The following is a 27676-nucleotide window of genomic DNA, read 5'->3' on the forward strand; positions in this document are numbered from 1 at the left end:
TGGGAATATAACCCTTGTTCTGTAAGAATTCACACATTGCTTGGGCTTCTCTAGACTGTGAGGGTTTGTGCTACTAATAACAGTATTTTTACTCTTAGAATCACAGAGTAATTCAGGCAGGATGGGACCTTGTGAAGTCACTCATCCCCCTTCTTAAAGCAGAGTTAACCTAAAAGTCAGACTGGGTAGCTCAGGGCCCCATCCACTCAGGTGCCAAGGATGGAGGATCCACAGCCCCTCAGGAATCATTCCAGTGTTGAACCACTCTCACTAGGAATAAATTCTTCCTTAAATCTAGCTACAATTTCCCATTCCTCAGGCTGGCTGCATTGCCTCCCAACCTCTTCAGAAAAATCTCTTTATACGTTAAACCAAAGCTGTCACCCACCCCCTTGGAGAAGGGATGAAACCAGACCTCACCAGATCTGCTGATCTCGTTTCTTGGCATTATGCAGCACATCAGTTTGCCCAGATCAGATCAAGAGAAAGGAAGGGATACGGCTGCCTGCTCTGCCATGAGGGAGGAGGACAGCCTTTCCACAGCTGTGGCCCTTTCTGTTGGTGTTCTTTGGCTACCTTGTCTGGGACAGACCATCACACAGACCCCTTGGGAGCTTAAGCCACCAGATTAGCCTTTTGACAGCACGTATCACAGGTCATTAATCTCTAACTCACTACTGAACCCAGAACCTTCAGTGCTTCTGTCTCTGTGTGCAAGAGAAAAAGGAGGAGAGGACCAGCCCAGCCACACTATGCTTTATGTCCAAAGGTCACGTTTCAGGAAAAAATTGACACTCTGTCCTTCCCCATTGCTGGCTGGCAGCTGGGGAGGAAGAACAGGAAAACACTAGGAATGCAGGAAAACAAAAAGGTTCATGTTTTTCGGTTTTCATTCATTATGGTTTTTTCCCCCCACTCTGACAACATTTAACTGGAAACTGAGGGTCATCATCAACGGTTTTCTGGCCACTCCTGGCTGCAGGTGTGGAAGATTCACACTGGCTGAATGCCTCAGAATGATATATGCATATATTTATTTACTTATGAACTCTTTATGTCTGACTGCCTGATATCTGACAGACAGGCCATGGACTGTATGTTAATTAACATTTTAATTTCAGAGCCACATACAATTCAGCTGTTGAAATACTCCTCACTTTCCTCCTCTGGCTGAACCCAGGGTACCCCTTGAGACACTCCTTACCCACAGGATTCAGGAGGGGAAGTCTGGGATTGGGACAGGCTCCTGCAGTGCTTCCTTGTACGTCCAGCCTTGGAAGGGTTTTATGCAGCCTTATGTGGACTTTGTGAGCATCATGGAGACTGGAAGAGTCAACAAGATTCGTTGTAAAATAACAATACATAAAATGATTTACTTGAGCAAGCTAGACGAGAGCCGACAATCTCAAACAAATCCAAAGCCATGGCAGTCCCCTGCTTCCCCAGTGCCTCACAGCTTATTTGCTTCTTGGCCAGGTCTGGCCATAGCCTGTTTGGGATGGACTTGCCACCCCTCTGTGCCTCACAGAAACCTTTAGTCCAGAACAGGCATAAATTTTTCCCCATAATTTCATGTAATTTTTCCAACTTCCAATGCTTTAGGAAGCATTTCTTTACCAAGAGAGTCAGCCCTGAATTGTTGTAGATCCCTTCCAACCAAAACAAGATATTCTATTCTGTCTCCTGTATTCCAGTTTGTCTATTCTATTCTGTCTATTCTATTCTATTTCAATTGAAGAGGACCTAAAATGATAATCTAATCCAATTGCCTGACCAATTCAGGGCTGACCAAGTTCAGGTATATTATTAAGAGCATTGCCCAAATGCCTCTTAAATACTGACAGGCTTGGAGTATTGACCACCTCTCTAGGAAGGCTGTTCCAGTGTTTGATCATCCTTTGATTCTAACTCCCCAGTAGGCTAAAAGAGAATGAAGCTCATGTATCTCGTTTTATGCCTGAATTACTGACAATGCACAAATCAGAAGCTCTGAATGTCATAGTGCTCAAGGCCTGTCTGTGCCCCTGGGAGCACGTGGGAAGGTTTCCTCTCTTCTTCTGAGAACTCAGGACTGGGGATAGAGGAACCTGCAAAGAATGGGAGTAATGGGGCCTTCATGTGGCATGCCTGTCTCACCCAAAATCCTAGCAAGAGACTCAAGCTCTTTTGACTGCTACACCAAACACCAATTCCCAGCATTCCTCCTTTCCCAGGCTTCTTAAAATCCATGCAAAGCTATGCAGCTTAATCTGTACCTCTGGGGAGAGACCACCCTCTCTACCCTGCCAGAGGGATAATGCTTTCCTGGAAGTGAGCATCCCACTAATACTCCTGCCACAAGACATCCTTTGGGAAGCCCCAGGGAAGCCCTGGGTGATGGTGGACTGTCCCTTCCTTTCTCCAAGCCTAGGGGCTCAAGGGTTAAGGGTGGTGGAGGGCTTGTTGTAACAGGGTCAGTGTGCAGCTGCTTTTTACACAAATCTAGATAGCTTTGGCATGCTCCGTTGCAAAGTCTCGTGTTCCCCTTCCTCTCTGCGTGCATAACAGGCATCCATTATCCTGACCCCGCAGAGCCTGTCCTGATGCACCTCTGCCGAGGGCGGCCTGGGAGTCCCAAAGGAACAAGAAACTCCCAAGCCTTACCTGCTGAGAGGAAACACAAAGGTGCAAGGAAGAAACCAGTGGAGGCAAGAGGCAGGATCTCTTACGAAGTAGGTCTGAGGCAGCCCCCAAACCTGCCGGCAGCTCCTGACGAAGCGCGTCCCGTCCCGCACGGCACAACTCCCGGGGAGGAGGGATCACTCACCTGCTGCCCACACGCGACAACCCGGCACAGCTTCCTGCTCCTGGCTGGCAGCAATGCTTTTTCCTGGCTTTCCTTCCACTGGATCCAGCTACCGAGGGAGCCTAGGAGGAAAATCTCTCCCTTTCCTCCTGCAGCTGCCTGCCAAGAAGCAGGTGCGCTGCCCCTGCCGGCTCCCCAAGGATGGGCTGCGAGCCCTCACCTCTCGCCCGGGCAGGTGCATTCCCCAGCAGGGTGGCGTCCCAGCAAACCTGCTGCTGCTCTTGGAGAGGCTCCAGAGCCGCGCCGGTGTGCAGATCCTACCCCTCCCTCCTCGGGCAGGATCTGGCCTCTGGCCACACACCGATCCTGGAAGGTGGCTCATTTCCTCCCAGCTGGAGGGGAAGGGGTGCCAGGGAGCAGCTCCCAGGCAGCAAGGTGAGAGGAAGCCTGCAGCCAGGTTGGCAGTGCTAGGGAAGATTTGACACATTCAGCAAATATTTGGTATTATGTGGCATTAAATAAAGCAGCTCCTGCACTACTGTATAGGCCAGGGCCATCTGGTCATATCAGACCTGGATCTTTCCATGGCATTAGTCCAGGCAGGCACTTAAGTCAGGCAAGATGTCATTGTGGTGTCATCTTCCCATGACAAGGCAGCTGCAGAACCCCTCGCTGGGAGACAGCAGCACCAGCAGAGCCTGCTGTGCTGCAGAAGAACTGACTTGCTGGTAAGCCCGTGGAAAGAAAAGGGTAACCACTTTGAGAGGAATTAGGGAAACAGAAAAGGATCCGTTTAAGAGATGAAGAATAAAAAAGGGAGTAGCAGGAACGCAGAAGTCAGTAGGGGAATGGGATTCCCCAGCTTAGTGATATCCCCTCCTTCATGGCTGGGCTTCATCATAGCAGAAGGGATCATTACTGATAGTCTGAGCAGTTGGAAAATCTCCTGGGAGATGCAGGAAGAAGAAAATGGGACTGAACAACAGCTCTTGTCCAGTTAATGGAAAGGGAGGCTCAGACATTAAGTCACATACTAGTTTTTTTAGCAGGCTATGAGCAGGGAAGCTTAGGATATGGTAATCAAATAGAAACCAAGGAGTGTGACAGCTTCAGGAACTTGACTGAGAAAAATCTGAGAGATCTTTTGAAATTTGTGAAATATCATCAATGCAGAGGTTGTCCTAAACCTAAACCAGCAAAGATGTGGTGAGTTTTGTTATACAAACACCCTTGAACAATGAGCTTGACCTTACTCAGAAAAACCTGGTCTTTTAGTTGGCCCAGTTAACAAAGAAGTCATCCAAGGGGAAACCTTATTCACATTTAAAGATAACAATACATTCACTTAAAAAAATGGGCTGTAGCTTTATAAGAGCATGAGATGCTTTCCAGCTCCTTTAGAGATAAAAGGAGAAACAGAACAATGCAGATCAAGGGAGGATGAAAGCAGAAAGTGCCTCTGCACCCTGAGAGAATTTAGAAGACCATTAGCACACAAAACCATAATCCAGTTACAACTTATTCTACAACATTTCTACAGCATATGCGTGGGAGTTTGACCTTTGTCTGGTTTTCCCAGTAGAGAAGGGGCTTGTACAGCTACTTTGCTTCCAGCGGATCTTTGATAAACCTCAGTTGTAACACTCTGCTGTGCCTGACTTTTAATGTTCCCCTATACAAGCAATGTTTTAGCTGCCTCTTAGCTGCTAAGATCAAGTTCAAAATCCTTTTCAGCCTAGTTTGGCAGGTGCTTACTTAAGGCTTCATCTGGCAGGCCTTGTATTGCCTTTAAAATCTTTCTAATGAGGGTGACACGGGGGCATATTATTAAGCACATCAGTCACCATTTCGAAATAATTCTTCACCTGTATATTAGGACAAGGTTCTTCTTTTTCAGAAAGATTGATTCCATTTCTCTAAACCACTACTATTAAAGCAGTGCGTTCTATGATTCTACCACTCAATTTATTCTGACAGAGAGAGGGGAAAATTATACCACATGGGAGCCTAGCAAATTAAAATGGGTGTGTGCTGAAAATTTAAGAGGGAACTAGTTTCTAAAATATTTACTAATTACATTAATTACATCCTCTTTCTGTACAGGAAGTATCAAGATGATTATATGGGGAGGGGAGGAGGAAGAAAGAGTGTTAAGATAGCCCATTAACAGACCAATTCCATCTTAACTTCTTCCTTTTGCTTGTGTGAAACCTGTGCTTTATACAGGCTGAAGATGCAAAACGGAAAAAAACCCCAAGACTAAAGAAACTTAATTTCACCTTCATGGACAAAGCACTCAGCTGGAGTCTCCAAAGTCATAGGAGCTCATGGAACCATCTATTTTGCCATGGTGTTACCCTGGAAATGAGTCCAGTATCCCTAATGGTAATGCAGCTTACCTGTTACCCATCCTTGGCACCACCATCTTCTGTGTAATATTATTAGGAGTATGTGGAGAGAACTTGTCACTTTTCTACAATTCAGGATAGGAAGTGAAACAGTAACATACTGGCTGTTGTAACACCATACAGTTCCATGCTCAATCAGAAGCTTCAACTTCTGATGTATGTGAAGTACTCCTCAGTGAGACAGTGTGTCATGCACCAACAACCAGAGATGAAAAATTTAGTTTTTTACCCCTCATTATTAAAGAAATGACTCCTTGCCTTTTTCTGTATATGAGTACTTTGTAGAGTGACTTATTAGAAGAATTTCACTGAAAAACTGAATGAAAGGGATTGTGGATGTTGGAAAAAAGACAAGGAAAAAAATCAATTTATCAAAGTTACAGGAGAGTTATGACATAAGGTTTGGACTTTATTCCAGATTTCACAGTCTGAAACTGGGCTGCCTTTTTGTCCTGCTGAAATTATTGCTGCACATGAGGCAAGTAATCTCTAGACAGGAGGCAGAAGCTTGAGCAAGGACTCAAGCTCAGGTGTGCTTGAGTCAAAGGTTGCCCTCACAAGGTAACTGATTGTTAATCTGTGACTGGATACCTGCTTGGAATAACAATGGCATCTGTCTTAAGAGCAGCAGTCCTTTGTATGGACACAGGCAATTCATTCCTGGAAAACAAAAGGCTGATGTTGAATTTTGCAGCACAGCCACCCCAAATTAGAATTCTAGTAGCAAAGGCTTACAGAGTTTGACCAGCTCTTCTCAACTAGGACACATTAGTTTTCAAGAGAAAGGTGACCACCTGCCCTAGCATGAAGGCACAAAGATTAGTCTTGCACTAACACGAGTTTATTTTTTTCTCTTGGCTCCTACATCTCATGGAAAGGGCGGATTCCAGGAAAGTAGAAGTGTTCAGAGCAGTGAGTGTTGCACAAATGCTTCTAGTGGTGGAGTATAGGATCATGAAAGTCTAATCTATGCTGTTGCATTTCTAATCTTGCCAGGAGGATATAATAATGTAAGGCATCCTTTAACCGAGTCAGTGTTGCTGTGTCTTGCAGCTTCTTTCCAGATTCAGCTCAGGAAGATTTCTGACTAAAGGAGACTGAACTTGGACAGTTCAGGACTTGCCCCTTCTCCTGGATTTGGTCTCGCAGATACTGAATTTCTAGCTTCTGAATTTCTATGATTTTCTCACTTTCCATCTCTGGATTCAACCTCAGGACAGCTGGGCCGGACAGCAGTTCACTGGAGGAAGCTAGAAGATAAAATCAGAGAGGGCATAGCACAGTAACAAAGGTCCTGCTCATACAGTTCTTTGGCATGAACAAGGGAAGGCATCTTTCAGGGCTGAAGCAGTTGATCTAAATAGTAAGATTCTGCAGTATTTAGCAGTTTATACCATTTATAATATATATAATATAACATACAATTTATAATATATATATACACAATATAATATACAATTATAATATATATATACAAATTATATTTACAATGTAACAGGTATCATCAGGCAGACAAGTTAATGGAATTGCTCATCAAGGACAAAAAGGGCTTCTGTAATATGGAAAACACAAGAAGCACTATTCACCTGTGTCTTGAATTGCTTTCTTTTTCTTGTTTAATCTCAGTGCTGCCCGGAGGTCGTGCACCTGGGTGTTGGCCACCTTCAGTTCTTGCCTCAAGTCATTGATTTCTTTAATCAGAGTCACATTTTCCTGCAAAAACACTATGCTGTATGAGGAAAAGCACAGGTACCATCTGGCTGAGCAATATGTATCTTCATATCATTGAGAGGGACAGTGGACAGTGCAGAATCAGCATCACCAGCAGACGATACAGGGCAATCAGTACAGCACACAACATTTCAGATAAGGCCACAGTAGATTTGACACAAAACATGACAGTATTCAAAGCACATTAGCTCAATAAACTAATATTTGCTTTGCTTTTCTGACTGCAGCTGCACTCCAAGGTATCATCTTCCTTGCCAATTCCACAGGGAAGCTCAGGGCTCTTCCTAGATTGATCCAATTAATTCAGAATTAATGTGAAGAATTCCCATCTCTCCCTCCAGTGTGTATTATTTTGCTTTTCATTTGTCAGTATGCATTTGTTCACTTAAATTATCTGCATCTCCTTGCAGTTATTCAAAGCCCTCTTCATTAGTTCTGAGCAGACATCACTTTTCAACACCCCCTCCAAATTATTAGGGAATATATAAAGTACATGGAGACTTGAGTTATGTACTGCTAACATGAGGAGAAGTTGGCCAAGTATTTGTCTTTTGTTCTTTTTTAAGTCAGTTTTCAGCCCATAAAAGTTCAATACTCCAATTTTTTTAGTAGCCTACCATGAAGTATTTTGCTGAAGGAGCTGTGAAAGTACCAGTAAATGTACTTCACCTATTGTTGCAGCAGATTCAAAAACTTCAGCAAAACCAGTATGGGGTAATACTACTGAAGGATGATAAAACTGTTGTTCATGATTCAGAAACGGGAGCACCATTAACTAAATATTTCTTTTTTGAATTCAAGAGACAGAAGTAGAATTGTAGATTTGCCTCTTACAAAGACAGTAAAATACCTTATCACCTTAACAACTAAGGCAAATATTAAACAGTTGCCATCATACTTGAACCAAGAATATCAACTAATTCAGCCACCTGTGCTGGTTTTTTTAGAAGTTTGGAAGACAGCACCACTCCAACCCCTGGAATTTCATCATAAGTGTCAATATTTAAAAAAGATAAATGGCAAAAAGGCGTGCTTTGGGTACCTCACATAATACCAGTCTCAAGCTGTAGGGAATCCACTAAAACAACAGGAGATAAGAGGAGGGATTAATTAAATTTTCCCAAGAAAAAGATGCCTTCAAATCTTCGATTTGTTTTGGTTTTTTTTTTTTTTAATTATGATTTTGGTTGATAATTATGTTGCCATAAAAGATTATGCAAGGCATATGATTCAGTTCCTTACAGCTTACTTATAAAACTATTAGCACCACACAACTGGAAAGTGGTTAGTAACAAAGTACAAAGCTTACTGCAACTATCTGCAGATAGATGCCCTCAAGTTCAGGTTGGCAGCAATAACTTTGGTTTGCTGGGTGCTAAAAGGCTGCTGGTTAACACTGAAGAAGCCTTCTCTGCAGAGAGATTAGCCTTTAATTCAATCTTTGCATTCTGACAGAAAGCTTGCACTGCAACGCAATGGTCATAGAATGGATTAAAATAAATGTTCATGGGAAAACTCACTGTCACAGGATGCTGTGGCAAAGAACCAATTGTTTCAGAAAAGGGAACTGATCCAATGCATGGAGGATGAGGCCATCAGGTCCAACTTCATATGATGTCTGGATGCAATCTGCAGCCTAGGGAGTCCCCCTACATGCTGACTGTCAGAGACAGGACATACAGAAAAGATAATCCTATACAGGCTTTGGTTCAAGCAGCATGAAGATTATTCTGTGCCTCTGCTCTTGTGTATCCAAGTGACAAAGAAGCCATTACAAATACAGAAGGCTGGAGGGAAAACTAATAGTTGTACAACAAGCAACTTGTCAATTGGTAAGAATAATTACAATTATCCTGACAGGTCTAATAATCTGTTGCAGCAGTCACTAGTGGAATGTACCTATGAATAATCACTCAAAGAGGAATGCATAACTCTGAAAATGTAAGAGCAACTGAGGAACAACAGAAATACAGAGCTAGAAGATTGTCAAGATGTCATTTACTTTTTCAAAGCAAGTCCTGACAGAAGTTGGTCTAAACTAGTCTTGAAAGCCCCTTGTGAAGGACTGGAAGGCCATGATAATTCCTCCTGGCTGTAAAGCCTCATTAATCTACTGGACTTCAGAGAATTGCTTTTTCTTTGAAGAAACCAGGCTGGTTAGAATCTTTGATATCTTCATCTTCCAGATGTTTTATTAATTTGGTTTTAATCATCATTTCATGTTAGGCTTACTGATCCAAGACATCAAGTATTATCATTATGAACACCATCTGTCACCCTATTCCAGCAAGGAAATTCTTCAGGTTATTTTCTGAAGCCATCTCCTTTTGTGCCAAAGGAAACATCTATCTCACAGAGGGGTAAAAAAAAATTAAAACAGGGAAGGGAAGAAGATCACTGCTGTCTAGCCCTGAAGAAGCAAATTATGAATAAATAGCAAAGAACAGATGACTAAGGAGGGGGCTGAGTTCTAATGATCCTGAGGAAGCATAATAAAGTAACAATGATGAAAGGGCTAGTGAGGGGAAAAGGAAATGCTGACTGAGCAGAAGGAGATCATGGTAAGAAGAAACTAGAAAAGCCATCCTCCCAGGATGTGTGGTGTGGGGCTTTAGATCCTCTCACTCCAGATGAAAACAAATTGGATCTTTGACCCCAGCAGTCACGAGTTTACCTTGCCCTGTAAGGAACAAGGGTTCTGAGCAAGAGATCTTAGTACAAATAGGCATTTGTATTTCTGAATTGCCTTGAAAAACCTGGATGTGAAAACCAGAAAGTTCTTCTGCATTCAGATCAGTAGGCATGGGACTATGTGGCCAAGGAAAGCAAGTTTTTTTTCCTTTTCTTCCTCCAAAATTAGTTCCTAAACACTATCACATAGCAAGTACAGGCTGACACTCAGATAGGGGCAAATTGACTATGATGGCAATTATAAATACTGTTTGAAATAAAAAATCAGTACATTAATTTCTTTAAAAATATCCAGGCAGAGGAGGTTTCCTATCTCCTTTTACATTAGGGAGTGGGAGATCAACTAAAGTATCCACAAACCAGCAGCAATTTCTGACTTTAGAGATCGTGCTCTTTTTGTTCAGAATATTTAATGGCAGTGCTTGAAAAATTTAGGAATTTCTGGCAAGGAAGGGAACCAGAACTGTTTCAAAGTCCTAAGAAACCATAACAGTAAGGCTACTAAGGTGTGTTTTGTGCAGCCACTTCCTCTGTTACCCCTCCATACCACAAGGAAAAGGCTTATTACCTGCACGAGGCGCATGTAAGCAGCTTGGTGCATTTCCTGATCCTTCATCGCCTTCTTTTTTAAAACTGCCAAACTCCTCTCATGATACTCTTGCTGTTTCACGTACTGCTTCTGCAAATCTGTGTCTACTGCTTCAGCCTCCACCTGAGAGGGCACAGCATTTTGCCTCAGTAATTACACAACCAGACAAAACCACCTGCAAGGAGAAGGCAAAGGTCCTGACTCACCACATCTGATTGCTGCACATACTTGCTGTAGAGTTCACGGACACCATCTTTCATTTTTTTTGAATCCTGAATGAAGCCCACACAGTTGTGAAGATCTGCTTTAAATCGTTTGATGACGGTTTCCATATCTTGCTTCTGCAAGAATGAGGTGGTCACGTTTTCACTTGGTTCATCAGAACACTCTATCATGTGCAATTTTCTAGACAGTCTAGGGGAACTGGTGAAAGCTCTCATATATTTTACTTCCACTTCATTTATTAAAAAAATAAATTAATCACAAAACCTGCTGGGGATGTGAGCACTACATGTTGAATAGCAGTTGTAGATTTTAGCAGTAATAATAAGATACTTGCATTAGGCAATCTAAGTGCCAGCATCTAGAGATGTCATCTGAAAACCAGTGGTTTATTATGGACGCTACATTCTCATTTAGAAACAACACACCAACAGTTATCAAGAGAAGGCTAGGGTCAAAATACTTATCAGACACTTGCACAACTTGCTGATTTCACATCAAGATTGCATTCTCCTTCTCTCTTGGTCCCTCGACCTGCTTCCTCACTCCTGCACTGCCTGCCAAGCTCCTCCACCTTCACCAGCAGTCCCTTTTCCTCCCTCATGTCTGATGTGCTTGTTGTCAAACAAGGGGTCCTTGACTTCTCCATTAAAGACCCCACCCTTTATTTCATCCTGCAAATGCCTGGGTAGTATCCTACATGCTGCTCATGGTTAGGCCAAGTATCCCCAGATTTCAAGCTTGGGCATGAACAGGTAATTTGTTAAGCATTTGCCTCACTTTTCTGTTAAACCCAGGAGAATATGTGTTGACACTTAAATAACTGGATTGTTTTTCTAATATCAACTCTCTAACCTGGCTGCAGGCTTGGAAGTTTTCTTTGTCCCCACTGACCAGAGCCTCTCTTGGTCCTTTGACACAGTATTCCTGAAGTACCTGTTTGCTCAAATTAATGCTTCACCAGTGTTCTGTTCCCACAAATGTCGGTCTGTAGGAGCTGCACAGTGGTTGTACCCCATACCTTCTGCCTCTCTTTGTCCATCTCGCGATAAGACGCCTTTAGTTTCTGTTGCAGTTGTGTGATGTTCAGCTTCAACTGCGTGCTCTCCTTGTGGAATCCTTCCAGCTCCTCCTCCATCTGAAACGATGCAGGAGGAGGAAATCAGGACTAAGAGGAGACATGGAAAAAACAACACAAAACAGGAAAGCCGCAGACTGGAAATACAGACTTGAGGGAGTAGCTCCCCCTTCAGTTTGAATTACAACACGAAAACCGTCAATTCTGGAGCAACACTGCCCTCTGTCAGAATACACAGAAAGCACAAAAATTAATGTGCGGCTCCCTTTTGAGCTACATTTATTTAAATTATGTGGTGCCCCTTCATTTCCTGGAGCTGAACTGGAGCTTTACTGTTCCATCTGAATAAAAATGGATGAGATAGAAATGAACAGTCAATACTGGAAAGACTAAGGGCAACAATAAGTAGAACCTGATACTGAAAAGAAACAAATTAATTGAAAAGCTGTGGGTACATATGTAGAACACACAGGAAGAAAGTAATAAGTGTACTACAGCATTTAACTGGCATAACATGGTGACCAGAAGAGACAACAGGGATTTCATCGTGCTAGTCTGAAGTACATACAAGCTGTTCACTAGTTTTCAGTTTATTTTAAAGGCTGTTCTGAATAAACAGACTTATGAAAACTTATATGTCATTGATTAGCTATGTCACCATAGTCCTAGTTTGGCTATAATCTATAGTAAGTTTTAATCACAAATAAGTTGCCTCAATGAATTTACAGCAAGCTAAGTATGAATACATGCAAATTTCCCATGTATGATGAATATAATTTGTCCATGTACCTAAGCCCTAAGCAGAGTTATGTTTCCACAAATCTGCAACTTTCCTGAGAGAAAAAGTTCACTCTCTCTTCCCCAGATCAGTAAAAGCACTGTCTTGCAAACCCTATAGGACACGTGGAGGGCAACCACATATGGATAAGATCTATTTTTAACCAAAATCTAGAATTAAATAGTGAAACAGGAAATAACTATGCTGATCACTGGTAGCACGTGATAGAAAAATAAATAGCAACTGTTGTGTGCAAATATTTCTATTAGCTGCAAAGATATTCAATCAGTGCTGTGTATCCTTGAACGAAGCCAAGGAGCAAACTGGGTGGAATCTTTCATGGGACTTTTTGGGTCACCTTTGTATTCAGACAAAGGGCTTAGTAGCAGAGGCCAAATGAGAGTGTTACTCACCTCCTGGATCTGTTCCTTCATTGTTTTAATATCATTTTCACGTGACTCTATTTGCTTCTTAAACTCCTCTATTTTGAAACTCAGTACGAACTTGAAATTTTGCAGTTCCTGATTTTTCATTTTTAGGTCATATATATGCTTCTCCTGGAAGAAATCGGTGCAGAGATCTGAATTAGACCCAGCACTCTCAAAAAAGATCCCTAGGACAGGGCATAAATACAGAAGAGGCAAACCCAGCAGTCACAGATCTAGTGGAAGACTGAACTTCATTTGCAAATCTACAGATTGGGTGGGAGGGCAGGGGGCAAATAATGCAGAGCCATCTACAGATCCTAGAACAGGGGATGAGAAAGCCAACATCCTGAACTTGAGCCCCTCAAGGAAAGCTTAGAATGTCAACTAAAAACTAAAATCCCAAACTGGAGATCGCAAATTCTTTAAGTTAAAATTGAGTTTCCAGTCACGTGATATTATCACAGCAAATACTATTAAAATAAATATCTGTATTAAATTAAGGGAGGTGATTTTGATCTCAGCCAGTTGTCCAGTTTCTCACCTTGTCTAGGATAGTGTCACTTCTCTCTTTAATCTCTGTCTTCAGTGCCAAGATGTCCTTCTCCAGTGCTCTAATGACGTTTTCCAGCTTCTGCTGTTCCAGTCTCATTTCCTCAATATCCCTAATTCGATCCTTGAGCTCTTTCTGTAGGTTGTTCAACTAGAGAGGCAAACAAGTAAGAACTCAGCAGTCTCCAAAAGCTGTGCACAACTTAGCCATCCTATTCTGTAAGATACCTTATACACAGTGTGGGATAAAGGATATCAAACTAAGATATGATGAAGGAGCATCACATCAGTTACATGTATATTCTGACAGAACACCCACTGCACTACAGGGAAGCAAGGAATTTGCATCCAGAAGCAAGAAGGGCATGGATATTATACCCAAGCATCAGCTGCAAATAACACACAATCCACGGAAAATTCTTTTAAGGTGAACATTTTTCATATATCTCTGAAGATGTCAAAAGTAGACTGGAAGGGTGCCTAGTTCATAGCTCTTGGGTACCCTCAAATTCTCTGCCTCAGTACTAAGATCTGCAAAGCCAAGAAAGTCAGAACCAGTGAATGGTGCTGGACAAACCATGGAGAAATTCCTGGTGTCTCAAAGATAATGAAACTAAAGACAGTACCATGATACTAGAGGGTATGAAAAGAACCTCTCTGTCTCCAGATAGATACTGAAGAAAATGAAAAAGAAAAATTGTCCCTCTAACTTCCTTAGGCAAACGCAATACCCAGACAATAAAAGAGCTAAAAGATTTTATGCCTCCTTAAAAATCCTGGCAAAACTAATAAAAAATGATGCTGCATAAAAAACACGGTGTTTATTGCATCGAATGAAGCAGTAGAAGTATTTTACTAACAAAGCAACGTATCAGATCTTAGAAAAATTAAAAGGTTCATTTCTTTCCCATCATAGGATGAACAATATTATTTATAATTTAAAACTATGTAGATAAGAAAAAGTGTACTAATAAAAACACATCTCCTCTATCATCTATCTCTAATCATATCAGCAATACAATCAGCACACAGCTTGTTCCTCTGCCCAAATATTCTAAAACATTCAAACTGACCTAAGAAGGGGCTACTGTTCTCATATGAAATGCCACATATTTACAGATCAAATTAATGGACTAAATTGACATGCCATTAATCACATTCAATCCTCAGTTACAGGTCTCCATGTGCAGGTCTGATCCCACCACAGAATAAAAGATACCCTTTTATTCATGACTCCTATTTCTCCTTTCAGTTGCGTGTTGGACTCCTTCTCGTCCCTGAGCTGTTTCTCATACTTGTTTTTGATCTCTGAGATTTCTTTGTCTCCATCTTCATAAATTTGTTTCTCCATTTCTTCATGTGCTTGAAGCTGCCTCCTCATATTCTCCTTTGCCTGCAGTTAAGGAAAGCAAGCATCAGAGAAGACAACAGTAAGAGACCAATAACAGGTTGTTTGTAACTGTGTTTCTCCTGGGAGGATCTATATTTAGTGGCTTCTTCAATGGCAGCAATATCATTTAAAGTAACTTCTTAGGGGATTAAAGTAACTTTAAAAACTGATAACATACACATTAAAAATTACTCTTTTTTTTTCTTTTTAATTATTCCTAAGACTTGAATACTTCAAGTTAGGAACCTGGCCCAAATACTAATCAGCAAACTTGTTCTGGCTGCAGAAATCACAAAAAAGTAACACTTGAGAAGATGTCTTAGAATTGCTGTTTCTGATGTATTAGAACCAATAACGACTCAGGTTTGCCTCAGTCTCTGTATGCCTCTCTTCCCACATTCTTTTCAAACAGGTGTTGCAACACAGGGCTGCAAACAGTAATGTTGATAGGATTTACTGACTCTAGATATGTAAGTATCAGTTATCTGGCTGCCTTTTTTTCAAGTCAAGTGTTTGACCTCAGTGTGCAAGAGTTTTTGAAGTATTCAGGGTAGGAATTATGCAGGTAGGAACCTCAAGGACTCGGGAATGTAATTCACCATTTTCAAAATGTTATCTCTTCACTAGAACAACATGATTGAATCTTTCTTTCCTCAATTACATTAAATGTACCAACTAAGCCACATTAATAAACAGGAATTCTTGGATTTAGCTAAGAATGTCCAAAGTTACTCAAGGTATGGAGCCCAGAAAAGTCGGTAACTCAGCTGGGTTTTCCTCATTACTATTCTACATGTCAACATATTTTCCCAAGGTTACAGGCAGATTAGGATTTGCAGGGAGGATGCCAACCTCTCCTGTCCTAGGGAACATTTTATCACAGTTGAAGATAAACTGGGTCAACAAATCAAACTGCAAATCAAGTTTCCTACCTGTTCCAGCAGGGCAGATTTCTGTTTCAGCTTTTCCTCATAACGCTCTGTCAGCTCCTTCACAGCCGTGCTTTTGCTCTCCTCCAAACTGTGCAGTTGTTTCTCATATGCCTCCTGCATCCTCTGGGATTTCACTTGCAGCTCCTCATATCTCTCATTTTCCATTAAGAGTTTCTTATTGCTTGCAGATTCTGTTAACAGGAAACATATGGCATGGATAAAACTAACAGAAACGAGAGGTGAGTCCTATCCTTCTGCAGGCAGCACTGTCTTATTCTCTACTGGCTTTTTGGCAGCTGGTTGCAATAAATTACAGTAGAAGCACTTCATCACTTTCTTCATCAGATATACAGGGGCTTTAGACTCTGTGGCCATCCAAAACTGACAACTAATTCAGGTATTCCCTTGAGATGATGGCAGAGCTGTATAAGCTCAACTGTTACAAAGTATGAGTGGGCAATCCACTCATTTATGGATGGACTTGTTCTTTGGGACTAATTTGCAGTATTTTCATCTCGATTATGAATCTGGAGTCCAGGTATTTCCATGTTGTGTACACTGTACGTTAGTCTCCTTGCTGAACTGTGTAACTTCACTGGGTTTGCACAGTGAGCTATAAAATAAATGAAGAAATTAGCAAACCTCTAAGATACAGGGCCCATGAGCATGTTCTCATCATGGGCATGTGTGTGGTGCAGTTTAGGCAAACATTTGGTGTGCAATACCTATATGACATATGTGCATTTTTCCTTGTACTTCTACTCTAGCAATCCATCCCTGCATAACTTGCTATCAATCCAAAGCATTTCCTCCAGTTTCTAATTGCAAACACTCATTATAGTCTAACCTAGCCGTTGCACCTCCCTGGCCTGCTTTTTCACCAGCTCAGACAGTTGGGACTCGTATTGTAGCTCCTGTTTTTCTTTCTCTGCCTGTAAAATCTGGGGGGAAAAAAAAATAAGAAAAATACATTTTAATTTGAAACTAGGCAAAGCAATGTCCAAATTGTTTGTGCTCTTGCCCCATGGTGGGGAATACATACACAACAACAAAACTGTGTTTAAAGTCTCTCACCAAAATTCAGATGTCATGTGTCACTAATGCAAGTTTTACCAGAGATCAGTTTGTTATGACAAATTACAAAATTATGGAAAACTAAGGGAATGTAGCAAATGGATATAATATAATACAATATATGTACTGTAAAATCCTAATCTAACAAGAGAAGTTTGTGAGCTACAAAAGCCTCTACTCATTTATGTGTTCCTGCTTGAGGAGAATTTGCAGTTCCATAAATTGTTGTCCAGATATTAAAGTTCAAGCTGCTTCCTGTCTCACTTGAAGCAACCCCGAGGTCCCAAAACACTGACATTTGCACAGTTTGACATAAACCTAAGCAAGAGCCAGTTTTGATTGCCATTTGCTTGGAATGTCTGACTACCACTACAAATGACTTAATCTTCTAAAAAAGTACAAAGAACTGGAGCAAGAAAATAGGTGAGAATTTTCCCAGAAAAGCTCAGAATTGTACTATAGGAACATTTTTTTCACTTTCTTCTCATAATAACTGCATGGGTCTTGCATAAGCAGAAATATTCTATTTGTCTGATGGATACAATAGCTAGAAAGGTTAGTCCCAAGCCTGTCCAAAGCTGTCATTGAGTTCCATCTTAACACATATTGACACTTGGACAAGTACAACTTGCCTGCCTAGAGAACTTCTATTCACCTTCAAAGGCTTTTGCTTGCAAGTCTGTAATCAGCAAGTCTAAAGAATTTTTAGTGTAGCTGAGATTATTATAACTCTATAGCCAAGCACTACTTATCAAAAGACCTGGAGAACTGCAGAAAAAAACCAGCACAGGTAAAACACAGGTAAGAGGACTCTACAAGAATTGAAATGGCTTTCTTGTACAAGGTCAAGTTGTACAAAAAGAGGAAAAATAGAAAGGTTAGAACTCAGGTTATTTGAATGAAAAAACCACAATGAGACAAGCCAAAGAGTCTGAAGAACTACTTGAAGAAAACATTAAAATGAATAATTAAACTTCCTCAAAAAATAAAAATAAATAAACCTCCTAGAACATTTGTAGGGCCAAAAGACAAGAAAGGTATAAAAGGAGTGCTTGAAAATTACAAGCCTGTAAAATACTAAAACTAGCAAGGAACTTGGCAGGCTTTCATACTGGAATCCTTTATGTGGATTATGTGGAAATACTGCTTGAAGGCACTATGTACAACTCAACAAATTACGCAGTAACAAATCACCAGACCAGGACAATATTCACCTAAAGGCTCAAAAAGAACATGAGATTGACAGAATTGAATCATGTGATATGTAATCTCTTACTTCAAGCTCTCTTACTGTCAGAGAAATTGCTACTGGGTCACTTGCCTTCTAAATCTAAAGAAAAGTCCAGAAATATAGCAAATTACAGGTCAGAAATCCAGATGGACAGAATAGAATTACCAGACACAGATAAATAAGACACTGTGAGGAATTATAATAGCCTTTGCCTTTCAGGGATGTCCTGCTTCACCACAAGAGAAATCAAGAAGCACATGCACAGAAGAAATCCAGGAAATATATTTTTACTTTCATTTTCAAAAAACATAAAAGACACCCCAGCAGATGTTCCTAAAAATCTAAGCAGACAGGACAAAGAAGGCATCAATGAGAAGAATAACTGTTAGATCCTGCAGCAGCTGCAACCTTGTATGTGAAGGAGCTTTTAGGGCACGATACCATTTCTACTATTGATCCTTGGTCTCAGGCAGCATTTTATGTGCTGTTTTTATGTGAAGATACTTACAGGTTACCTAGAAGAACTCTTGCATCCCCTTGTTCCTATAAGATATTTGATTCAAAGGTAGCTTCATGTGTTACAAATATCAAGAACATCTTTATTGGAAAGGAACCATTCATTTTTCAGATGCTTTATGGCATTCATGCATATTTCATACAAGCTTGAATTCAACTCTTCAGTAAAAGATTTCTTTGTATTTGGTTCTGCAATATGAATCATACCTGGTGTTGGGCTTTAAGGGAGTCTATTTCCTGAGTGAAGTTCTCTTCCAATGCCTTTATTTTTCCAGTACAGTACAGGTCCTTGAGACGTAGCTCATAATCACTTTCTGTCTGTAGATCTTTCACACAAATCTGCAGGTCTAGTATTGCCTGACTCTGTTAGGACATGGATAAGAAGACAATTTCAACAGAGAGAATATTTGCCATTAGCAACAGCTTATTAAGGATGTTTTATCTACATGCACATATTTATGAATGACAGCCTTTACAGAGAATCTTCAGAAGTTCTAGAAGTAAGACTCCTTTGTTATCTTACAAGATGGTTTATAGAAACACATCATATGACTTCTCTACTTCGTTAAAAGTGTTTTCAAGAGACTGGTGAAAGCATTAGAGAAAAGTCTAAACCTTTCTCCACACTCCCTGTTTGTACAATGCTGTTTGCAGATTGACAAGCAGCTGCAACTACTTGCTGTAACCTCTTTTTAGGATGAAAGCCATACAAGCCATATAGGAACAGCTAGTCAAAAACATCATGCAAATGTAATTCATAAGCTGTACACTGTGAATCCTGTGGTTTAAGTTCACAAGTTGCTCCTCCTACCTTCTCGTCTATATCTGATTTCATGATTAGCACTTCCTCAGCATACTCAGCTTCTGCTTCCCCTTTCAGTGCCCCACCTTCTTTATCATGCACTTTCCAGATAAATATACAGCCATCCTCTGAAGCAGTCAGCAGAAACTGGTCATCACTTGTTACTGACATCTTAGAAGGAAGAGACAACAAAATATATAGAAGAGACAAGGAAGAATGGAGACACAGTTTTATTTTAAACCAAATTTTTCTCCCAACCCACGTACTCCCTTAATTTCTACCACAGAAAGTCAACGGTGAAAATAATAACATAGCCCTACTACCAACATTTTGATTATGTCCTTTACTCCTGTTCCCCCCTGGTTGAAACAGCAGGGGAAGGGAAAGAAAAGAAGAACATGTGTAGACACTGGATGTGCTTCTGCTCTCAAAGCTGTAGGAAGACTTAAAAAAACTGAAACAGGAAAGGCCTTCTAGACAATTATAGAACAGACAAGCAATTTATATGACAATTCCAAAGGTCTCTAGTGTTTTTCTTTGAAAAGTTGCTTGAGCAACAGATGGCTAAATGTTTCCTTTTGAAACCGTAACTAAGCTCTAGAACTATCTGGTAATAACTGCTGTCACCTCCTCCAGACCTCCTGTGGCTGCACAGCCTGGCATAAAGTACCTGGGAGCTGATACAGCTCATCAGTGAGGTGAAAGCAGAGTTCCAATAACTGAAGTTCATATTCCAGTGTTGGACTGTGCAACTATAACTCAAGGTGCTGTAGTTGACAGCGATACTTAAAATGCCAAAATTATGACCAGTTTTAACAAGACAGAACATGTGGCCTCCAAAGCATACTGAGGGAGCTGGTGGGGGTAACAACAAGTAACAACATGAGAACATGAGGAAATGACGTCAAGTTGCACCAGGGGAGGTTCAGACTGGATATTAGGGAATAAATCTTCACCAAACTGGTTGTCCAGCATTGAAGCAGGATGCCCAGGGAAATGATGGAGTCACCATCTCTGGAGGTATTTAAGAGGCATGTAGATGTGGCACTTAGGGACACGGTTTAGAGTGGACTTGGCAGTGCTGTGGCAATGGTTGGACTCGATGATCTTACAGGTCTTTTCCAACCTAAACGATTCTATGACAAAATTATCTTCCTGATATCACAGGGAAAAAAAAGTACTTTATGTTACCTTTGTAACAGCACCTGCATGGGCCTGATACTCGTGGAAATCCCTCTTCAGGGTGAGTGGGTACTTCATAGCTCGGATTGTCCCCAGGGAGGTACCAACATATATCATGTGGCCGGAATGGGAAACAGCTACAGCAGTATAAACAACGCCATAGGCAGGCACTTCATGCTGGATCTAAAAAAAACCCAACAACACAAACCACCACACAAACCCCTCAGAATACATTAAGTATTTGATTACCTATTGCATGACCAATTGTCACACCTCTGCCTGCAGCAAATAATGCAGTTAAAAGAATTTACATGCCTATGGGAGTAAAGCCATGAACAGTAATTAGTATTAAGCTCTATAGATTTTTAAAATGTATTTTAGATATAAGAGAAATATTTAGATATAAAATCGCTATATTTATTACAGATATGCAGTATTAAAATTTCAAGCCAAGTTTCACATGTGGATGTATGATCCGAAAGATCACATAAAAGTTACCACTTTTCTGGGGAAAAAAATGCATGTAGCCTACAGTAGTAGATGTGATACACTTGTATTTCAGCAAAACATTTGATGCAATATTGCCTAGTTAAGTTTGTTAGCTGGATTAGAAGACTTCTAGGTAAATCCAAGTAAAATTACAAAAACACAAAACTACAGAAAAATCTTAGGCTTCATGGCAAAGGACATGAGAATACAAAAGTGTCAGTAAATATCACAGCTCTCAAAACCAGGTCCATTCCTACTTACCAAAGGGATGATAAGGAAACCAAAGCACTAGCACCCTCCCCAGAGAATTTAGCAAAATCCCAGAGTGCTTGTTGCTCACCGAAGACTCTGAAATTTCTTTGAGAGTTTGGTCAGATCCAACAGCAAAGATAATTTTGGCATCAGAAGACAGGGAAATGCTGCTGTAGATGCAGGTCTTGAGCACACACTCTGACTCTCTTTTACCTGTCATCAAGTTCCACTCAAACACAGCACCATGTGTGTCACAGGAGACAAATTTAGCATCATCTGCGCTCCATTTAATTGCATGTATCTGGCAAAGGCAAAACACACCAAGGAGCCTGATGTGTAGGTTATAGACATACAGCATGGAGTCATTTTACTGGTAAATCCATGACAACTTTGGAATCATACATCAAAGTCTTACTTAAAAACCCCTGGATGTTTCTCAGCCAATTCAATTTTAGCATTAAAAACCCCCACAAGATCAGTAAGAACTACTTTATGAACACACTGTCAGGAAGAAATTAATTTCAATACTGAGTAGTATGTTTTACTTTTATAATTTATTACTGGGATTTTTTTCCTGGTTTTGCTCCCTGCCAATCATTCACCTTTAATTTAAGGACAGACTTTTTAGATGTATCTAGTTCATGCCTTCTGACCAAAGAAAACTGAGTTTTGTATTTCTATATTCAATTTTTGGGGCCCTTTCAGATCCAAAATTGTACTTTACCCCTTCAAAATGCATCTTACTGACTAGTTAATATGTTAATGAGTTGTATTGCATAGGATTTGTCTACTAACCTTCCCACTGTGTCCTTTCAGATTACTAACATTGTCAAAGGTGATGCTGGAATAAATTTGAATCACATTTCCATTAACTGCAGCAAAAAGATGGCCTCCATTACTGAATGAGCACTACAAAAAAACACAACCACCCATTACTGCAGATGAAGTGGATAAAAACATTCATGCATTGAATTTAAATGACATTGTCTAATATCAAACTGTTACAAACTGTTACACAAAAAGAAAACTTCATAATTAGCCTCTTACTGCTGTCTTAATTGACGCTTTCCCCTGGAAAATTCTGTCCTTGAGTATTTCTGAGCAAATTACCCCTTTTGCTGCTTCCCAGGTCAACAGTTATGCATCAGCCTCCGGGCTTGTTTTCCAATAGTCAGAATCCATTTCTCTATGCTTTGATATCCTAAATCCTACTAGGATGTATTGGAGAAGTTTCTATATTCTGTCATGTTCTTCACCACTCTGCTCCCTATAACTCCCCAATTTCATTTTTGCATCATTCCTTACCTCTCTACACTTTTTCACAGCAAACTCCTTGAAAACATGCATGTCCTCGTACAGCAAACTTATAAATCGTAGTTTGTCAGAAAACCCAACCAAACAGAAAAGGCCAGTGGGATGAAGTGATACTGTGTATGCTTCTTCCTGATACTCCTTACACAGCTCCAAAGTGCTGAAAGAGAAAACCATGGTGCAGCATGGAATACTACAAACTCCCTATGCATGCTTGACAGGATACTATGTGGCCCTGGAAGGACACCTGCAGCTACAATCTGACTCTGCCTTGTCCTTGAGGAAATGTGCTGTTATTCAGTTAAGTAATGGTCACACAGATGTTACAGGAAACAAAGGCAAATTTGACTTTCTGGTTCACAGATTAGGTGTGGAAGGTGCAAGAGCAAATCCTTGTATACTGGAATATAATGGAATATAATGGAATATAATGAGTCGCTGATTGCAAAGCTACACAAACATCTCTTGAGATTTGGTTTCTTCCCCCTCTCCCTCCACAGAACCTTAAAAGCTGGAGTCATTATGCTTGAGAACTATGGCTAAGAAGCAAGAGATGGGACAACAGTATCTGAAGACCAAGCTGAACGAAACTTTCCTGAAGATATTTTTTTCCCAAAACACGAGAAGTCTGACATAAAAAATAGCTTAATAGAAAAGGTTTTGGATTCTTTTGGCACTGATTTTAAAGGTACTGCATATTCACACTCCACAAATCATGCCAGTAAGACCATTTACATCCCACATCACACAAGAATTGTACCAGAACAACACTCTCATTCATATGAGATTGCCTGCTAAATACATTATACAAAAAAGCAAGAGGTAATAACGAAGATAAATAACTCTTTACTTTGTCTTGTAATTCCAGATGCGGACAGATCTGTCCAGGGAACAAGTAGCAAGAATGGGTTTCCAAATACACATGTCCAGACCAGTGATCGAATCAGAATGCAATGGGAAGTTCAGATATGCAAAATAAGATGTCTTCTCCTGAGAAGGAATGAGAACATTAAAAAATCACAAATATTTCATTGCAGGCAGTAACTCAGACAAGAAATCTCTCGTGGGTCTTTGCATACAGTAGCAGAATGAGGAAACCACTTAATGCTTTCACTGCACTGGTCTGAACATAACAGTTTCATTCCTGGATCCAATGTGTGGTGATCATATATCTTTCAACTTTTATCCTTTCTTTCTCTTTGTTTTCCTTATACATTTTCTGAAGTGTTATTTTTATGCTTTTATATTGCTATACTACTATAGATGATAACAACCAAAACAGCTACATAGCTGGATTCCTTTGAAACCAAATTGTTCTAAAATAAACCCTACATATATATATTTACAAACACCAACCATCAGTGTTATTTCACTCTAATCTGCCCCAAGGGATCTATTTACAAGAACCTGTGTTACCCTCCCCTTCTGGGGTGGGTTGTAACACTGCAAGAATTCAGTTAATACCTCCTGGCCCTGTAGATACTTTAAAAAAAAAAAATCAAGGGTTCAGATGCTATTTGAAGGATTTTATGAGAATGCATCACAGAAAACAACACTGAATAGCCTGTGACATTATAATACACCCCTTACTGGACATGATGGGTGTGGAATGTGATAGGATTGCACTTACCCTTATAAGTTTGGTGGAGACCATAGTAAACATGTATAGCTGATTTTTATTTGTGCTAATGACCATTGTTTCCTCAGAGGGGCTGAAGCATATACATGTAATGTCCTGTCTGTCTGACTTTTTTGGCTCAGTTCTGAACTGGTCCTGAGGAAGCTGCACAAAAAATGCATCCCATGGGATATGCCAGGTTTCCATGTTTTGGTAGTAGGCATGCACACACACACAAACATTTGCTGAAATGCTACTTTAATAAGGATATACACAACAGCAGCAAGACAACTTGGATATTTAATAGCACGTAACTACTGCAAGGCAGGGAATAGAGGACAAGAGGACAACTGTATCTATAGCATTACAGCTGAAACAAAGTATCAGAAGACATTTCACCAGTAATCTAAACTACTGCATTAAACAAGACTGAAAATGATGGCAGAAAAACATCAAAAAAACCCTAGCAAATGCCAGAATGAAAACTGCCTAAAAATTGTGATCTCAGAATAACAGTTCTTCCTAGTGTAGCATTCAGGTTGATATTATTACAGGGTCTCAAGCATAGGAAAGATCTGACCTTTTAGAATCAGAGTATGAAGTCTTGACCAGGTCATTAAAGCTAAATGTTCTTAGCCAGAGACTGTGGAAAGTCAATGCATACACTATAGAACAGTTAGAATGGAAACCTTACTGGATTATTTAAGAGTGCACAAGTCTCATGACAGCTCTAATAAATATTTGAGGAGAGAAAAGCTTCTCCTTAGGAAAACACCAAGCAGCCAAGTTCTTCAAAACTGACGTAAACTACTTCTTAGCTCCAAAAGTCTCAGCAAATAAAAGTTTCTTAAAGGTTCCCTGAAATTTAGCAGCCTCAAAGCACATTTTACACGTGGGAACATGCAGAATTACCTGGACATCAGCCACTGACCTACAGTGTGACCTTTGGCAACTCCCTTCCTTTCAACATCACCAGCACAGTTAGCTAATGCTTACAATGCAACTTAGAGATGTGCTAAAAATTATTATTAATAACTGAATCAGAAGCACCCACAGTCCTCTAAACAGGCCTCTGCTGCATAATTGCTTAGAAAAGCTTTTTTCTCCTTACCCAGATTTCTTGACTCTCCTCGTAGGCTTCCTCTCCCTTGGTCTTCTCAAATAGAAGAACAACTCCTGGGCTAGGTGAACATGCAAAGCCTTTGGAATACGCTGCAACTGCAGATATTTGAGGCAAAGAATTATGTTGTGTACCAATATCTTCAGAGGCCAGTCCACAAGAAACATCAAGAGAGCTGCAAGCAGGAAATGCATAAAGACTTAAGAATAAAGACAAATAAAAAATTTTAATGGGCAGCAATCAAAATCCTGGACAAGAAGGAGATCACTCAATGGCCTGCAACTAACCTGCATGCACAAGCATGAAACTATCAGTAATAATATTTAACAGATTTACCTCTCATATTCTTTTGTTATATCTTCTTCTAGTTCCCTGGGTGGTTTTCTGTACTCTAAATTTGTCTCCCAGTGCAGCTCTCCAGTTTCAAACACGCTAAGTTTGCCTGTGTCAGTGCCACATACAACTTTCTCCTCAGACAGCCAAGCATGGCACAAGTAGTTTTCTGGCTCTCCCTTTTGTAAATTCATCTGCTTCAAATTTCCTTCACTGTACTTAAAAAGTTTAAAAAAGCCATTTCCAGTGATACAAATCTGGGTGCTGTCTTGAGGACTAAAGCTCACCTATGGAACAACAGAAAGGATTGTTTACAACTATGTTCACAAACAGCAAATATTATACCTGTTCTGAAGACTTTCAATATCAGATAAAGGAAAACAAGCAAGGGAAGACAGTTCATAGAAACATACATGAACACAGAAAAGACCAGCAATTAACCATCATAACTACATATTGTATTTTTTCCCCTTTCAAGAAAGTTGTCTCTGCCCTTCAAAATTAAATTACAAAAGTAAGGCCAAAATACCTCTTTATTGCTGATTAGCAAGTTTTTCCAGTAGCAAGCTTCCTGAAAAGTGTGACCATTTGTTCTTAAAGGCCAGGAATAACTTCTGTATGTCAGGCAAACATCACACATATGAATCCACATAATTAGGTGTTTATTTGTGAAAATGATGGAATAGCCATCTCAATACCCAACATGAAGGATAGCAGGGGTGGTTAGAACTCATTTTTTATGAGTGGTACAATGGAGCAGGATGTAGCCTAATGGAGCTTAATAGGACTTTAGACAGTGGGAGTCTTTACAGTCACTCTCCCTTCTTTAGGAGTTGAGCTCATGAATTCAGTAGTTTACCCAAACTCTGCTTGCAGCTGAACCCCATGTACTGAAAGCATCTTACCTCCCTACTAGAAAGATTCTAAAGAAAGGGCACCCAAAGCAGGTTGCAGGGTTCATTTGAGTGCCATCAGCCTGTTCCTAGCCACTCTTCTCCTCTGATCTGCACGAAGGAAAAGGTGCAGAAGCATGTCCAGAGCTTTCAAGAAGTGTGTTAGAATTACTGAGCACAGCCAATATATTTAGTAACTGTTCCTGCAGGGACGCAAGGGACAGGTTGCACATGCACTGGCCAGCTGTGCTGGCCCCATGACATAGACCTGATGTGATGTAAGAAAATCTTGATACAACACATGTAGACATGAGAATGTCCTTATAGGTCAAAGCAAGACTTTATTTAGCCCAGTGTCCTATTGCTGAGGGAGGCCAACAGCAGATGTCAAGAAAGGTCACAGAAACTGTATGAAATCTGCCATGTGGACAACGTGGAGCCCTCTCCTCCTCTTGCCCTGGATAGAAGCCATGTGGCCACAGGAAAACGCGCTGTGCACATATCCTGAAGGATGAACATACGTGCTACCTGGCAACCCGGTACTCGTTGAACTAAAGTTTGATCCTTCTATCCACCTTTCCGAAGAGCGCAATGCGCTCCCAAAGAACCAGTCAGCTGCGATCCGAAGCGTTAAAAACGAGCCGCAGAGGGGCTGTCACAGCTGGGGTTTGGCAGCGGGCGGAGGTGCCGCCGTTACCTGGCAGGGGCCGCTGCCCGGGGCCAGCAGGCGGACGGCCGCCTCCAGCTGATGCTTCTCCCAGAGCCAGCAGGTGAGGACACCCTCGGGCATGGCAGTGGCGGCCGCCAGGTACCGGCCGTCGGGGGAGAAGGCGAGGGACACGGCCTGCCGCGCCGGCAGCTCGGCGGTAGCCAGCGCCCTCCGGCGCCGCGCCCGCTCCGCAGACAACTCGTACACCGCCAGCACCGGCTGCTCCCCCGCCGCCTCCGACACCGCCAGGAACCGCCGGTTGGGGCTGACGGCCAGCGCCTGCACGCCCCGGCTCTTCTCGGTGCCTGCGGGGAGGAGAGCGGTCAGGGCGGGCCGCGGGGCCGGGGGGGCCGGGGCCGGGGGGGCCGGGGGGTCGGTGGCACCTGGGATGAAGTTGTGCCACTTGTGCTCGAGGTGCAGCCGCAGGCACCCTGCCCCGGCCGCGTGCAGCACCACCCGCTCCTCCAGGAAGCAAACGCCGCCGGCCACCCGCGGCCGGCAGCCGAACACGGCCACGGGCAGCACGGCGGCCGCCATGGCCCCGCTGCCCCGTCGCCCTGGTGAC

At 41.3% G+C, this 27676-nt stretch overlaps 1 protein-coding gene across 2 annotated transcripts; it reads right to left on the minus strand.

Annotated features, from left to right (window-relative positions):
• Nucleotides 1-5528: 5528 nt before the first annotated feature.
• CFAP57 (cilia and flagella associated protein 57) lies at nt 5529-27665 on the minus strand. 2 transcript variants are annotated; one of them, XM_027683015.1, is made up of 22 exons: nt 27495-27665; nt 27100-27416; nt 25513-25796; nt 25168-25351; nt 24069-24221; nt 23289-23428; nt 22433-22598; nt 21923-22036; nt 21216-21428; nt 20396-20569; nt 19214-19375; nt 18610-18765; nt 16429-16522; nt 15582-15772; nt 14479-14652; nt 13252-13410; nt 12696-12839; nt 11448-11564; nt 10411-10545; nt 10184-10327; nt 6780-6906; nt 5529-6443 (listed from the first exon to the last, which is right to left on the minus strand). In XM_027683015.1, the coding sequence occupies exons 1-22, from the start codon at nt 27646-27648 to the stop codon at nt 6265-6267; spliced, it is 3681 nt and encodes a 1226-aa protein (XP_027538816.1). In that variant the 5' UTR covers nt 27649-27665; the 3' UTR covers nt 5529-6264. The 2 variants fall into 2 exon arrangements, with proteins under 2 accessions (XP_027538816.1, XP_027538817.1); XM_027683016.1 differs by lacking the exon at nt 20396-20569.
• Nucleotides 27666-27676: the final 11 nt, after the last annotated feature.

Source organism: Neopelma chrysocephalum, unplaced genomic scaffold, assembly GCF_003984885.1.
Source record: "Neopelma chrysocephalum unplaced genomic scaffold, ASM398488v2 Primary Assembly neopelma1_64, whole genome shotgun sequence".
Taxonomy (NCBI): domain Eukaryota; kingdom Metazoa; phylum Chordata; class Aves; order Passeriformes; family Pipridae; genus Neopelma; species Neopelma chrysocephalum.